This window comes from Fusarium tjaetaba (assembly GCF_013396195.1).
Source record: "Fusarium tjaetaba strain NRRL 66243 chromosome Unknown NRRL66243_c0000278, whole genome shotgun sequence".
NCBI classification, from domain to species: Eukaryota; Fungi; Ascomycota; class Sordariomycetes; order Hypocreales; family Nectriaceae; genus Fusarium; species Fusarium tjaetaba.
The window spans coordinates 84,911-99,962 of NW_023501474.1; the positions used below are offsets into that span (position 1 = coordinate 84,911).

General features: G+C 49.0%; 8 protein-coding genes across 8 annotated transcripts; 2 read left to right on the forward strand and 6 right to left on the reverse strand.

Moving 5' to 3' along the window:
* Window positions 1-109: 109 nt before the first annotated feature.
* Window positions 110-766, reverse strand: FTJAE_11301 (ribonucleotide reductase inhibitor; the record flags this gene model as incomplete). The annotated part of the gene is made up of 1 exon (XM_037344231.1): window positions 110-766. The coding sequence occupies one exon, from the start codon at window positions 764-766 to the stop codon at window positions 110-112; it is 657 nt and encodes a 218-aa protein (XP_037201661.1).
* Window positions 767-2,831: 2,065 nt separating this feature from the next.
* Window positions 2,832-3,369, reverse strand: FTJAE_11302 (40s ribosomal s27; the record flags this gene model as incomplete). The annotated part of the gene is made up of 3 exons (XM_037344232.1): window positions 2,832-3,014; window positions 3,066-3,128; window positions 3,367-3,369. 3 exons carry the CDS (start codon window positions 3,367-3,369, stop codon window positions 2,832-2,834), a joined length of 249 nt encoding a protein of 82 aa, XP_037201662.1.
* Window positions 3,370-3,862: 493 nt separating this feature from the next.
* On the forward strand, window positions 3,863-4,698 carry FTJAE_11303 (phosducin family protein; the record flags this gene model as incomplete). The annotated part of the gene is made up of 2 exons (XM_037344233.1): window positions 3,863-3,927; window positions 3,981-4,698. 2 exons carry the CDS (start codon window positions 3,863-3,865, stop codon window positions 4,696-4,698), a joined length of 783 nt encoding a protein of 260 aa, XP_037201663.1.
* A 949-nt stretch (window positions 4,699-5,647) lies between these two features.
* On the reverse strand, window positions 5,648-7,195 carry FTJAE_11304 (leucine Rich repeat domain protein; the record flags this gene model as incomplete). The annotated part of the gene is made up of 1 exon (XM_037344234.1): window positions 5,648-7,195. The coding sequence occupies one exon, from the start codon at window positions 7,193-7,195 to the stop codon at window positions 5,648-5,650; it is 1,548 nt and encodes a 515-aa protein (XP_037201664.1).
* Window positions 7,196-7,935: 740 nt separating this feature from the next.
* On the reverse strand, window positions 7,936-8,657 carry FTJAE_11305 (GCN5-related n-acetyltransferase (GNAT) domain protein; the record flags this gene model as incomplete). Its single annotated transcript, XM_037344235.1, has 2 exons — window positions 7,936-8,186; window positions 8,267-8,657. 2 exons carry the CDS (start codon window positions 8,655-8,657, stop codon window positions 7,936-7,938), a joined length of 642 nt encoding a protein of 213 aa, XP_037201665.1.
* Window positions 8,658-9,267: 610 nt separating this feature from the next.
* FTJAE_11306 (TIM17-mitochondrial inner membrane import translocase subunit) lies at window positions 9,268-9,817 on the forward strand (the record flags this gene model as incomplete). Its single annotated transcript, XM_037344236.1, has 2 exons — window positions 9,268-9,336; window positions 9,428-9,817. The coding sequence occupies 2 exons, from the start codon at window positions 9,268-9,270 to the stop codon at window positions 9,815-9,817; spliced, it is 459 nt and encodes a 152-aa protein (XP_037201666.1).
* A 529-nt stretch (window positions 9,818-10,346) lies between these two features.
* On the reverse strand, window positions 10,347-11,758 carry FTJAE_11307 (asparaginase precursor; the record flags this gene model as incomplete). The annotated part of the gene is made up of 2 exons (XM_037344237.1): window positions 10,347-11,558; window positions 11,621-11,758. The coding sequence occupies 2 exons, from the start codon at window positions 11,756-11,758 to the stop codon at window positions 10,347-10,349; spliced, it is 1,350 nt and encodes a 449-aa protein (XP_037201667.1).
* A 412-nt stretch (window positions 11,759-12,170) lies between these two features.
* Window positions 12,171-14,077, reverse strand: FTJAE_11308 (bzip family transcription factor; the record flags this gene model as incomplete). The annotated part of the gene is made up of 3 exons (XM_037344238.1): window positions 12,171-12,271; window positions 12,321-13,866; window positions 13,934-14,077. 3 exons carry the CDS (start codon window positions 14,075-14,077, stop codon window positions 12,171-12,173), a joined length of 1,791 nt encoding a protein of 596 aa, XP_037201668.1.
* Window positions 14,078-15,052: the final 975 nt, after the last annotated feature.

A 15,052-nucleotide genomic window follows, 5' to 3' on the forward strand; every position in this document is an offset into this window, starting at 1 on the left:
AAATCATAATCCTGAACGCCGGACCCAAAGCTTGTGACGCCGCGACATAGCTTCTAGTAAACATGAGAACATACAAAGCTCTGCTTGAGCCAATGAATAAAACTGTGACTCAGTTGGCCAGATCCATTTCGGGGTTGACGAGGAAATCAGCCTCATCAAAGTCAGATCCCGAGTTGCGGTTGTCCTGGCCAAAGCTCCTTAAACCGGCACCCTTTCGTGAAACTGGGATGGCCATAACACGAGGGTTTCCATGGTTGCCCATGTCAAAGCTCGAATCAAGCTCGTCGTCATCCTCGTCAAAAATTCGCTTCCGAGAACCGTCATACGACTCGCCCTCCGCACTCTCTTGCGACATGGTGAGCTCGGGAATAGCATCGAGGTCTGGTACATCATCCTCGAATTCTGGCTGGGTATCGAGGCCGCCGACCTTGTTGATTCCGCAAAAGGGGAGAAGCTCTCGGGAAGCACCCTTGCCAGGTGCCGTTGCAGAGGCGGTAGAAACGTTTACAGGTGCATTGTCTGTCCAGAGCTTGAAAGCACTAGTGCCCTTTGTCTTGTAGCCTTCGGGAACGGACTTGCGAACTCGCATACCGACACTAAGGAGGTTGGCCTGGACGTTTGAAGGAAGAGTGGGTTGCATGGGCTTGTCGGCCTCAGCGATCGCAGACTCATCCGATGATCGGGCATTGAAGAAGGAGGTGATTTGGCGCTGAGATGGGTCGGCAGAGGCGCCGGCGAATTGACGCTTGATACGAGGAGTAGACATGATAGCAGATTTGGAGCAAGTTGGTATGGAGTTGTAGTGTTGATTGATTCAGCAAGAATCGTCAATAGTTGAGTTGTTATGCTGATGGAATGACGTTGCGGACAAAGATCGCAGTAAGCAACGACTGACGAAAGTCAAGTACAGAAACAGAGTTCAAGAGTGGTAGAGTGGAGAGTTTGTCAATGGACAGAATTGAAAGAGAGGTAAGGTCTTGTAAGAAGGCAGATGACGTCGCAATCGAGGGGAGAAAACAAGGGTTCAAAAGGAGAACAGAGCGAAGAGGGGGCTTCTGCGTGAAACAAGTCGAAGGCCAATATTGGCTTGTTGCTGGGGTGAGGAAAAGAACAGGGCCAAAGAAAGTGAAGCGCCCCTGTCCTGCCCCAAGACGACGACGATCCCAAAGCGGCCTTGACAGCCCAATCATTTAACAGCAATTTCTCACTGTGGGACCCGAGCTCCCGCGTTTTGACGCGATCTTGTCGTGCCGCTTTCGCGTAAATTGATAATTGGAGGTTTCAAATGGCTATTGGTCCGCTGAGTCATCCGACAGTGCACTTTTATATGAACAGCCTCTCTGTACTCCGTATCGATGAGACAGACGGAAAACGCCGGTAGATGCTATGTAGACGCATACATATTCAGGTACGGAGTAAGTTTTAATCTTATTTATATAGGTATGCTTGTATTAGGTCAATATAGAAGACTAAACAACTAATAAGTAATTCTGTCAGAATGGCTCAATCCTGCACTTTTCCCCCACAGATCAGCAAGGGTGCAGACAGAGCAAGGCGGTGGCAAACTTACACCTGAAGGCAAGCTGGCAAATTCTAGCAATTTCAGGATCGACAGCGTCCAACTTGAATTACTTTCCCGTTGTTGAAGCTCCACTCCGAATTTGCCATCTGTGGTTAACTCAAGGCCAGATAAAAGACTTACCCTTGGGTATATCGTCACACGAGGTTGTCACATGAGTAATACTGATATAATATCATCAATTGTGTCAATGTAGTAGTATCTTTTCACGCTGAAGACTCTCATAGTGTAGGTAAGGTGGGGTTTTAATTATGAAATGGAGCTGGAATTGAGGAAAGCAAAATCTATTTGACAGTAGATGTTCTGAAGTTCAGATCTTCACAAGTCTCATTCCATCCAATCATCTTCGACTATGACTCGAACTACAATGCATTCAGCTTAAGGCGAAATACCTTCACACAGCATTTCGCGGGGTAATTGGTTCCCCAGGTTCTCGTGAGAATTAATTAACATTAAATTGCTTAGTTGAGTCGCCTTAGGCACTCCTGGGCGGCAGAGCGGATGAGCGTCTCCGGATCGAGTCATCCGGTGAGTCGACGACCAGGCAAACTGATAGGATGAGGGGTCTAGGCTGCTGTCGATGACGCCGTATAGAGCCAATCATCATCAAGTAGGTTCAACTCAAGAGCGATAGATAGGTAGCTCTGCTGAGGACCTTGGTCGGCAAAGATTGTCAAGAGATAGGAAAGTCATAGCATCATAGCAATCATTAACAGCAGTGTGCTCTACGACAGGCACGATAGCATCACAACTCAATCGCATCGACTAGAAACATTCACGTCAACAAGAAGGTGATGTGGAAACCATTGTGAATTTCGCAAAAGCACAGTGACCATCCTCCGCTACCCACTGCACCCGGGTATGAAGCGATCATCAACCAGCGGTTCCACGTCCTCGTGTCCAGCTGGCCTAGCCAGGCCAGTCCGGACACTCGTGAAGGCTTTCTCCAGCTTTCCACCCATGCAGTGCTTTTTTTTCCTTCCTGCCTCGAGAAGACTCTTTAGTACAAGGCGCGCAACGGAAAAACAAAAAGAAGAATCATGTGCCATGCAAGATATCCGGAGACCCCAAACGCCCCTATTCTGGGTGCCCCATCTTCTATCTGCAAAGAGGTTTTTGGTAAATGTTCGCAACGTCGGTTTGTTCTATCCGTCCATGTCGAGGTTGTGTTTTTGCAGATCCGAGATGACCACCGTGAGTTGAACCGTAAGAGTCATGAGTACCCAAGGAGATAAAACCGCCGCGAAGCAGTTTACTTCCGTCGGAAAGAGCAGCCCTCGGTCAATCTAGCCTTACCACCGGTAGGCTGGCAGAGGACAGTGGTGCATCCCTGGCAGATGACGACGGTCTGGGCGTGAGAGAAGACGGTGGTGATGGTGAAGCATCCGGGGCACTTGACGTCCATGAAGAAGGATCGAGGGGCGGGCACGAGGGTCTATTATTGTTAGAGTTTTTGTCGTCATGAAAATTTGTCGATGCATCGTACCTTGAGCTTGTGCTTCTTGGCCTCGGCGGCCGGGGAAGGGTTCAGAAGATCAACGGCGAGAACCTGAAAAGGCAGAGAGTCAGCCAGCTTGTTCCATCATCTTGCGTATATCCTTCGCGAGTCCAATCCATCATCCATGGGGCCATCGATGTCGTGTTCCATCAAATTGATACTTTTGCCACGGGCAGCAAGATCTTTTCGAGGTCGATGCTTCACACGTCCTTCACACACGTGGTCGTCGTCCATCCCTCTCCCATCGTAGGTCCATCGTAAAATGCGTCAGAAAAAGGCAGTCGCTTACCATCTTGTCTGATTTTCTCGAAAAAGTCTTGTCGGTTTCTTGCGAGAATGGGAAAGCTTGACGAAATCCGGGATCAGATTTGAGGCTCGCAAGGTGGGTGGGAAGGAGGTAAGCGAGGAAAAGTTCGGTGGCTCTGAGGGGGACGACTGCTTCTTGCCTCTGGGCGGATTCCGTTACCTAATTGGGTAAGCGCAATAGGGTTGTAACTTTCTCGCACGTGACGACCAAAAAAATGGTAATTGTGGCCTTGTAGGGTAGCTCGGTGTAACTTAGCGCCGGATGGAGTTTGTGCAGCCGAGATGTGCTTGGTGGGGTTTATGCGAGTTATGCATCGAGAGCTTTGCTAGCTGCCTGTATCTGTACGTAAGCCAGTAAGTCATTAGGAGGAGCCTGGAGTTGAGTCGCGTCAGTCGGTTGTAGGCTACCACTTTTAGACAATACAAATTGTACTGAGGAGGCTTTTTGAAGAATTACTTCTATTCTTCAGTCTCTCAATATGTCTAATCCATTAGAGCAACGCATCAATGTTCCTATTGACGACCCAAATGCAGACACAGAATGGTAATTCTCTACTACCCCTCCATACTCCTGAGCTAGCTCAAACCCCGCCATAGGAATGATATTCTTCGAAAACATGGAGTCATTCCTGAGAAGCCACCCAGCCCGACTCCTATGATTGAGGAGGCTATTCTGGAAGGGCGAAGATTGGCACATGAGAATCGCTTGGAAGGCAAAGACCTCGACGAGTTGGACGAACTTGAAGACGACGAAGATGAAGCGTTCTTGGAGCAATATCGCCAGAAGCGCATGGCCGAGCTGAACAGCCTACAAAAGAAGGCTTTACATGGAACCGTATATCCTCTATCGAAACCCGAGTATCAACGCGAAGTCACCGACTCATCACAAAATGGACCGGTTTTTGTCAACTTGACCTCTTCAATGGGCAACAATGTTGAGTCGCGAGTCTTGACTGAGCTATGGAGACAGGCTGCGAGGGAGTACGGCGAGATCAAGTTCTGTGAAATCCGAGCGAGCCAAGCCATTGAGAATTATCCCGATCGAAACTGCCCAACAATTTTGGTATACAACAAGGGGGATATTGTTAAGCAAATTGTAACGTTGGCAACGATTGGAGGCGTCCGAACAACCATGCAACAGATTGACAACCTCTTGGTCGAGGTCGGTGCTGTACTTGATTCTGACATGCGTATTGTCAAGAGGAGGCAAGCTGCCGAGGATGCTGAGGAGGAGAGGTTGGCTGGCAAATCTATCAAGACGGGAACGGCTGGAAGGTCACGGAACGTTGACAGTGAGGATGATGATTGGGACTAAACGTGCCATGAAAGAAATTCGTGGCTTTGGTTGAAGTGACCATTGGATTGGCCAGCGTCAGACTTGGTGCAAATCTCAATGTCCCAACGCAAGGCCGCAACGGATGTTGCTCTAGTCCTTGCCAGATGCGACAGAATGCCTGTGCGGCACTGACTCATGACAGCTCTTTGAAAAAGATCGGAGTTTCACTCTCCAGTATTTCCAGAGCCTCAAAAACCACTTGCTCAACCAGTCCCAAGACGGGAAAGGGAACTGTATACTCCAGTGAGGGACAGTTTCGTACATTATCCGACCTGGCTATATGGCAAGTTCAATACGGGACGTTGATCAATAGTTGGGAACTGAGATGCCTTGTGGATGCATGCACATAGTAAATACGCATGACAAAATACATGTCATTCCCAAGCCTTCTATCACCACGTGCTGTGGGCAGCGCGATCGCCTGGTAGCTGAGGCTACCAGCAGATGATCTTCCTGTAAACAAAACCTCCAGAAACTGTTGTAGTTGTAATAGGGATGCTTCCAGGGGAGGTTTGAGTACTCGTTGTACCAGTAGGGTCTTACGGCATATGCTTATCATATCGAGAATCTGTTGTAATACTGAGCCACATCCCCAACAGGCGAGATGCACAAGGTGACCCTCGTAGGCCAAGAGATAACAAAGATCAAAGATCGCTTGTCTTGCTAATCCGGGGTTGCCGGGATCACTAGGCTGAGTCCCATGTATGCACTTGAAAGAGACAGGGGACAGTTTGTGATCTGATCAAGGGGTAAAATGACCGAGTCCACGAGTGACACAATCTAGCTTTACCGATTCTTCTGTAAGCATCAGCGAAGTTAGCACGCGTGCAAAGCAGGCCTGTATATTTACGAAAAGACAATGCAAGGTATCATTAAAGCCCTCTTCAATATGTTTCTCCTTCCAACGCCAATTATCCAAATATGCTTGCTAGTTTTCCTGATTTGTCACTGTGACAAGATTTCCACTCGGCAGCCCCCAGCTGCTCTTATCAATGTCTCCCGGACGGCATCGCCATGAGCATCCTCGATTCACAAACGGTATCGTCCTCTCGCCTTCTGCCATACTCAGCGGTGTCATCCGTACAAGAGCTGGGTTACCGGGGCTAGGCCTGTTACAAGCCCGAACTTCTCGCCATTCAACCCACTTGGTGGTGGAAATGACCATTGGTTTTCGACAGCGTGAGCATGACAATCCACCAGCCTCTTTCTGCCTTTGTGCTCGCTCCAGAAGTTTCCTGAGATGGTTAAGCTCCTCAGGGATGCAGTACGGCAACTCTGAAAGATGAGTGCTAGAATAACAAGCTCTTAGAGCTGTCTCGAGAAGACTAGGCACACGGCTTGCACCCTCGAGACGTTGTGACTCGGTCATGGATGAGACTGAGGACGATGGGCAAAACTCAGGCTCTCCTTCATCAACGGGCAGAGTAAGTTTTGTATGATCTGTTGGAAACCTGAAGTCTGAAAGAATCCTTCCTGTACTGTCTGAGAGCTGTAGAGGACTTCGACCTAGTGCACGGCTCACTAAACGTGGCGTCGGCGAGGCTCCCGCCTCAGCCTGGAAGAAGAGTGTGTTGCTGAGCTGAGCATCTGTCGATTCCAGGCTCTCATTTGGTTGCCAGAATGGATTTGGATGGACAACAAGTTTGTCAAGTTTGCTATCTGGTGCGAAAAGTTCCAGCAACTCCACGGGCAAATGCCGTAAGCGATTATGCGATACGTTGAGTTCCTTCAGACGGTGAAGTTTTGCAACAGCGGGGGGAAGTTCGGTGAGCTTGTTATGGCGGAGGCTCAGGATTGTGAGATGCGTTAGATCGAAGATGGCACCAGGAACCCGGGTCAACCGGTTTTGGGCCATATAGATCTTAAGCTCGGGATCCTTCTGCTCGAAGGCAACATCCTTGGTCACGACAGGGATGCAGGTAAACTGCGACAAAGGACTGATTGTATCATTCGAGACATCTTCCAGTCCCAATGACCAAAAATCAATTGTCTCTTCGCCCGCGTCAAGACAGGCACGGACTCTGTCACGCGCAACTTGTTCGGCTCTTGAGACGCGGCGTACGACGCGATCAAGTTGTTGAAGTCTGGGTTTTGGAACTTCGGGTACTGTTTCTAGTACATCGCTCTCATTACCATCACTGCCGAGGAAGACGCCACTGTCTGCCTGTCGCGTCCACTGACGCCTCTGCTTGGGGACGTGAATCTCACTGAAGGTTGAGTCGGAAGAGGTGGGGTGCTGCTGAAACCATGAACCAATGTATCTCTTCTTTCGTCTTCCCTCTACATAGTTGTCCAATGCCGGGTCATCATCACTGGAGAATACGGCGGGATCACTTGAATTGTTAAAAGTTGAGGATGGCGCGTGCTTTGAAGCGGCATTGCGGACGCGTTTCCGAGGATTGTTGCTGAAGGTCTGCGATTGCTCATCCCACGACACAGCGGGGAGAACAGGCAGAGATAATTCTTCTGACGACATTGGCGATAGATAAGGATGATATTCTTCAAACTGATGTTACTCGAGAACACATAAAAAAAGACTTGAAGTGGTGCAAGAACTAAGACCTGGCTTGTCCAACGCGACTCGACTTGACATTGGATGCAGAGTGACGATAGAAACCTAATGGAATACAGGGGTTTAATTGCCCCACTGACGCACTGAATCTGCCATGAACCTTTCCGTTACTGGGTGTGCACGTGCCATTGCCAGCCACTCGGCCCCTAACAAGCCGGCGGTTTCAGGGTCCTCACGAAGATTCCATCAGTGAACACGGTGGATAGACCCATCCATTGATAAGATGATCAGATAACGGCAATCTAATAAATGTGTCCTCCCTTATGTTTCTTCTTCTCCTCAATTTCGTCTAACATTCATTGAAAGCCCTTCTTTCAAATTGGATCTGATGCTGGTAGGACCACCGCTGCAGTATTGTGCTATGACTTCTTTTCTTGCGACCAAAACGGATTGGAGACGAACCAGCCAGCTTACTTAAATGACCACAATGAAACCTCCAACACAATTGAACTCTTTTGGGTTCTCATCAAGATCTCACAGTCAGAACGACCACATATAAATATCTTCTCAAAAACCTCGTCAACGATGTTGAATGGATGGGCAAGACTACAAACCTATACTACTACTAACTTATATGTTATTGGATCAAATGTATGCTGGCTATTTGCTCGATTTGCAAAGCGATTCCCTCATCGAATTGCCGTTTACTGACCCTCTTTACTAATTGGTCGGCCTCCAACAGGACGAATCATCAGAGGAACTGTGACATCTGATGGACCACCCCAGCTTGAAAAGTCAGACGTATGACTATCTACTTCCTCGAAGCCAAATCTCTCATAAAGCTTTCGTCCTTGTACTGAGGATTCTAAACATGCCGGAAGGCCCAGACGATCAGCTTCCGCAAGGCCCGAACTGAGCAACAGGGAGGCTGCTCCACGTCTGTGGTGCTTTGGGTCTGTATGCAGGAGTTTTAGATCTGAGGGGTTTGGCTAGTCAGAGAAGATATCTAATGTAACTTGCAATATTGAGACATACAAACATATGGCTTTCCTTTCATGTAATTCACCCTCATGCTGTCCATGCCTCCGAAGAAGAGCTCGCATGCTTCTGCATTACAGCTCGGCCCCCGATAAGAAGAGAAAGAATGCTGCTCCTCTGTTGGTGGACTCTCCCAGATATACCACATAGCAAAGGCAATCATCTGGTCTTCCTCTTTCTCTATATCAGTATCGATGACTTTAGCCCATCGACAGGCCGCATCCTTTCGGAGATCGGCAATGAGATCCGCGACTCTTGTTGAGGACTCAGAACTTCTCCCTCCTGGAAACAACACTGCACCTACTGGACTCGGGCCATAGGCAACGGACTCAATGGCCGCAGCTCTATGAGCATCGGCTTCGGTAGCTGGCAAGACTTTGAGAGGCATGGTACACAGTTGGCGATGGTGGGAAACAATCACATTGATAGGCACAAGACCTTACTACCTTATATAAATGCCGGCCCCGTCGCGTACTACACTTTACATGGGTTTACGACTTCACATCAATCTTCGGCGAGCCTGAATAGGCATGTCGTTGAGCTCATGCTCCGCTGTCGGCTGGGACGGGATCTGGGGTATAGCGCGACAATATGTACTGACGAAACCCTGGTAGGGTAACGAAGAGTATCCCGACGAACAGCGCCAGAATCGCAGAAAAGAAGAGACAAACTCTTACGAAATGAAATCTTAGCTGAGAACTTGTTCTAAGTCCAGCTTTGGATTGCATCCTCTTCGCTTCATCTTCAGACAGGAGTGGTTAACGACTGGTCAAGATGGAAGCCTCGAGCTGCCGAGGCCGGTTTAAACCGTTATCGATACTCGGATAATCCAACAGCCGCCACCGAAAAATTCACTCGTTGCGCGATTCAAGGCCCGGTTGGCCGCAACCTTTTACGGCGACCTCACATTTTTTCAATTCCAAACCTCGCCGTCATCAGCCTCGTTCTCGAACCCTCGCTCTCCCCCACCATTACCACTTTAATACACATAATCAGCCATGGATCACGGACGAGACCCCTGCCCTTGGGTCATTCTCAATGACTTTGGTGGTGCTTTTTGTATGGGCGTAAGTTTAGCCCTTCATGTTATGGACGATCGATTACAGCGACAATTGCGATGAGCGTAAACCGGGACGCAGCTAACATTCGCCTCATTAGGCTATTGGCGGTACTATCTGGCACGGAATCAAGGGCTTCCGTAACTCTCCCTATGGCGAGCGACGCATTGGCGCCATCACAGCCATCAAGATGCGAGCCCCAGTTCTCGGTGGTAACTTTGGTGTCTGGGGTGGCCTCTTCTCAACGTTCGACTGCGCTGTGAAGGGTGTTCGCCAGAAGGAGGATCCTTACAACGCTATTATTGCTGGTTTCTTCACTGGTGGTTCTCTCGCTATCCGAGGTGGTTACAAGGCCGCCCGAAACGGTGCCATCGGCTGTGCTGTTCTTCTTGCCGTCATCGAGGGTGTCGGTATTGGTTTCTCCAAGATGCTTGCTGGTAGCACCAAGTTAGAAGCTCCTCAGCCTCCACCTCAGGAGGCTACTCTGTGAGCCAGCATCTGACGAAACGAAATACTATGATCGGATTAATGACGATCGAACATCCTTCGACTTCCCCCACTCTCAACTCCACCACGACGACCAACAAATTCTCCGGGTCGGGCTTTCGAAGAGCCATGCCTCTTGTATTTTAAGCACCAATATCACCATCACCACGAACAAAAATCTGGCAGACGTTTTAATCCTTTCAATTCGCATCGGGTCGGCGTTCCATGTATAATAGAACAAGATATCGGAAGGGTTTCGGGAAGGTGGAATCTGGTTTAGCGATGGAGTTGCCATACTTCTTGCGAATACAGACTAACTTATGTCTGATGAGGCAAAAGAGAGCGACTGTGTATGATACCAAGCGACGGAGAGAGACTTGGGAGTGCACGTGGACCTACAGGTCCAAGAGATATAGGAATCGGAAATTCCTGCTGCAGATATTTATGCTGCGTTTATTTATCGCGGATTGGGTACAGAACGAATATAAATGACATTCCTGTTCACTCTATGGGCACTCATTGCTTTCGCTTGTCTATAGGTCGCTCGACGGCTCATTGCTGAAGATGCTCATTTGGGGCTTTCCCTCGTCATCAATCCAAGCTCGAAACATGCCTCCGCAATTGAAATCCATTAGGACTTCAGACCGAGTCTCGATGACTTGACCATGCGAATCACGAACGACAACACTCTCGATGCCAATGATGCCGCCTTCACCCTCACCTGTCCGGCGCCATCTATCACCCGCACTTCTTTCCAGCTCTCCGCCTGGGCCTGCAATATGTGTTACAGCCTTGGAACCTGACTCTGGTTTCCACCTCGCCATAGCTGCAAGGGTTCGTAGCGCATTTGTCCTCAGGAAGGAATCGCCGTTGCCAGTTCCAGAGCCACCAATGGATCTCGTGGTTAAGACTCGTTTACCCCTGAGCTCGAGGGGAGTATACGTCACAGGAGTCGGAAAGCAGTCTGCCAATGTTCCTCTCAGAATGTCGCTGAGCACAAATGAGGGGCCCGACTCGGTCATGGCATTCTTCAAGCGATCCCACGTGGACGACCCGGTCGGATCACCATCCTCGGCCCATTCCTCTGCCCAGAAGCCTGACCCAATTGTAGGCGTGTCACCAATCCGACCAGTGAGTTTGTTAGTCAGACCTCCAGTACTGGTTGCGGCGCAGATAACACCATCTTGATCAAGCGCTACTGCTCCGCATGTCCCTTGAGGTAGATACTCAGTCGCACTCCAGGTTGCTTGCCCCTGACCTTTCTTCTCTCTATCAAGAGCCCTGATATGCTCATCCCAACGACGTTGGGTGAAGAAGTAACTAGGGTCTACAAGTTCTAATCCGTACTGTTGCGCGAGTTGCTCGGCGGCCTCTCCATAGAGCTGTGTATGTCCCTGTGCGGATGGGACATCAAGATCGGCTGAGTTGACTCCTCGAGGATTCGCCTCCAGATCGTCTTCACCATGTTCCAGCATTGCCCGGGCTAGGAGGATGGGATTCTTCACATGGCGGAGACCCATGACACCGACACCTCGCTTCTTATAACCACGAGATACCATGACTGAGGCCTCTAGTTCAATAACTCCATCGCGAGTGAACACGGCGCCGTGTCCGCTGTTGAATAAGGGGTTGTTCTCCAGAAGACGGACTGCATAGGTTGCGACATCTAAAGCTGAAGGGAGCTTCTTGGATGACTTTTCTGAGACTACCTCATGACTTCTCATGTACTGGTCCGTTCTGGTGATCTAAACGACCAGTTAGATGCTTGGAAATAGGGGGCTTCTCATACTACCGTGGATGAACTCACAATATCAATAAGAGCTTTACGATAAGCCCGGAACTGTTCCGGCGGGTACGTATCGCGCTGGATATTACCTGCGCCTCCGTGAATGACCAGACGAGGCTTTAGTCTCGGTGTTGTTTGTTCTTGAACTCTGTACTCCATCTTTGGTGGTCATAACCAAGTTGTTGGAACTTAGAAACCAAGATAGTGAAATGTCAAGGGACGGACAATCTCCCCTCACTGATTGCTAAAGATGAGCATTACGACATATACGGAGCCCCACTCGTGATCAAACCCAAGATGGACTTATCCAGACAATAAGAGAGTTGACATATTTTGAGAATAACATTGCCGCCTTATCATTTAAAACATTATAGATAAGAGTTTTCAAGGGTATACGCCCATAATATGATACATGAATATTTCTTCAATCAACTCCCAGGGTTTGACACGAGTTTCGCGCTGCCCTAACACCATGCAAATGCGCCAACATTCATAGGCTCTTTTTCAATCATATCGGAGTTAAATGTTCAAGATTATAATACCCAATGGTAAGCAAACAGGAATTGCGATGTTATGCCTGAGCCAGTACAATAGATGACTTAACTGCTCTGTCTATATCCTTTGGTCGTAAGCCTGGCGTGCGACCTAAACAGACTGCCCTGCTTGTCATTTCTATACTTCATTAGTTACTGGCTTCATAACACAAGCTGAAGGAACTCACCTGCTACTAGTCGATTCACATCCATCGTCACTTTTGTCTTCATCCAACTGGCATCTGTGGCCCAATCTCGAGGGAAATATGATGAATCCATGAGAGATCCCATCCCTGTACCAAACTGCCCAGGATCAGTTGCCTCAACTGTTGGCATAATGTTGATGAAGTCTACGCCCATTGCAGGTGCCATGAGAGAAGCTTGTGTCATTGACGCTGTGGTGGTAGCGAGGGTGGTAGGTATCGTACTTTGCCACATACTCGATATGTCACTTGTGGCTTGCTGAGACGGCATATAATGCATCTGGCTTGACGCAGGAGGTTGCTGTGTTCCGAAGAAGCTGCTGCTCGTTCCTAAGCCCGAAAGGTCTGGAGTTTCGTCAAACGAGCCCATATCAATTTCAGCATCAACGAAATCCACGTTAGCAGGTATCATGATACCCCGTTGACGTAGATATGTTTCCACCTCATCTGCATCAAAGAAGTCCCCTTCAAATCCCTGGTACATCATTCGCATGCGTTTGTCGATGTGGTCACCTTTGGTCGCTTCAACGTCTTGGTTAAAAGGGCCCATTGAAAACCCAGTCATCTCCTGTGGCTTCAGAGGCTGTGCCAGCCCTTGATTTCCTAGCGGTATCGCATTCCCATTGGCTCCTGTTGCTGTATTTACTCCGGCTTCTCCATTGTTTGCGAAGAAAGTCCCAGCACCACCCAGGTTTGTGAAAGGGTAACTCCAGACAAACATTGATTCCTGGCTCACTCTTGCCAATGTGCTAGATATGCGGCGAATGATAGACTCCCTGGGTTCGAATAGTAGACAAAATCCAAAGACCTCAGCATATCGATGAGGAGGTGGATTGGCCATCGATGCCAACCTCAGACCAGCCTCCAAAGTTGCTCTCTGAAGGCGGCGACCAAAACTCCGTTCTTGAGGCGCATATGTGGCTGGCGAATGGACGTTGGGAAAGGGTGATTGAAGGAAAGGATTTTGCTCGAAACTGATTGTCGTTTGCGTGTTGTAAATAGGGAAACTGGCATTATCTGTAGTTGGCATTGTGATAATTTCGTAAGGCAGGTTCAAGGGAGGCGTAGCCTGTTGCCGTATAGTGGGATCCGGTCTTCGTGGAGTAGACAGGCTCTTCTCTTGAGAAGCGCTAAAACCAGGTGGGTTCTGCAACATGAATTCACCACTCCCCGAGCCAGAAGTGCTGGAGTCGGAGCCAGATGGGTGCCGTCCTGGGGGCTGTGACACAACTTGCTCTTGTGATTGCGCAGAGGCTGGAGTATCTTCGATGCCATCGCGGTTTGAATCATCGGCGGATTTCCTTGTGAGTGAGAGAAACTTGCGGGTTGTATCATTGAGACGTCTTGCAACTTCAGGTGCACCTTCCAGCATTCCCTGGGAAAGAACAAAGTCAAAAAAGTTCATGAACTCTTTGCTCATGTTTTCATTAGCATCTTCAAGATCCTTGACTTTGTCCTCGAGGGTCGTAATGGCAGTATCCTTGCGATTACGATAGGCTCTTTGAGCCAGTCGAATCTGCGTTCGACGACGCTGTGAAAATTGTCAATCAGAATGAGATCAGGCTGAGTGAAGGGTTTGACCCATCGACTGAACTCACATCTTGAGCCGTCTCATCTCTGGTGTCAAGGCGTGGACGGCCTCTTGATCGCTTCTTATTCCGTTCCTCTTCGTTTTCTTCAGAAGCCTTAGATCGCTTCCGCGTTGACAGCGACTCAGGAGTGGTCTGAGGTTCTTCAAGCATGTTGATTGCTTGTTGAATGAGGGCGTTCTGACCTAAAGTGGGGGGTGTATTGAACGATGAAGTCCGTGGAGGATAGCCACAGGGAAACGGTCAATATAGATCATGTGATGATCAGCTGTAGTCACAAGCGTTTCGAGTTTATGAGTCTATTGGTATGTGTTAAGAGTAACCGCCGGGACAACGACTGTATGACTCGTTGAAGCCGGATGAAAATCGGAGCTCCGCCGATTGTGCTCCGTATGCCGGGGTGGGGATCTGCGGAGGGTGCGGAGGGTACGGAGCAAAGGCGAGGATGATACTTAGATGAAGGCGGAACGATAGGGGCAGAGACGTGAGATGATGTTGGGGTTGGTGGTGAAGGGGAAAGATGGCTATGCATCGGCTAGGATCTCAAATGCCGATCGATGTCTGCTTATCGACTAGCGTCAGAAAATTGATGATCAATCAAGATAGGCACTACCTTACGGAGTACATTCAGGAACAGGAAACCCAGGCTTTGAAATTGCTCGTTGTCTTTGTCGGGATGTTTTGCAATTGCTTGTGTTGAGAGTGTAAGTATTTCAATGTTACACAAGTCATTGTTGACTGTTCTGCCCTCCCAAAACCATCTATGAGATGCAGATATCTACATGCACCAAGACATCGCATGAGAGGGGCTTGGCCATTGCTCAGCCTTAAATGGTTAGTGGGTTCCAGCGGATCGGAGCGACGTTTGACCCACTGAAGAGGCAGTGTCCAAACCGGGGGGATGAATTTGGGCGGGACCAAAAGTTGATATGTAAATGCAAGACAGAGAGACAGCAAACCATTGCTTGAACCAACTGTATCCAGTCTAAGGCGTGCAGTAGGATCAAAGGAAACCAAGATGTTTTCACTCGTCCCCTTATGTATATAGAATATTCACGCAGAAGAAGTTTGCGTCCGATCGATCCAATTAGCAGCTGTTCAACCCTCAAAGACCCCCTGCTTCAGGGT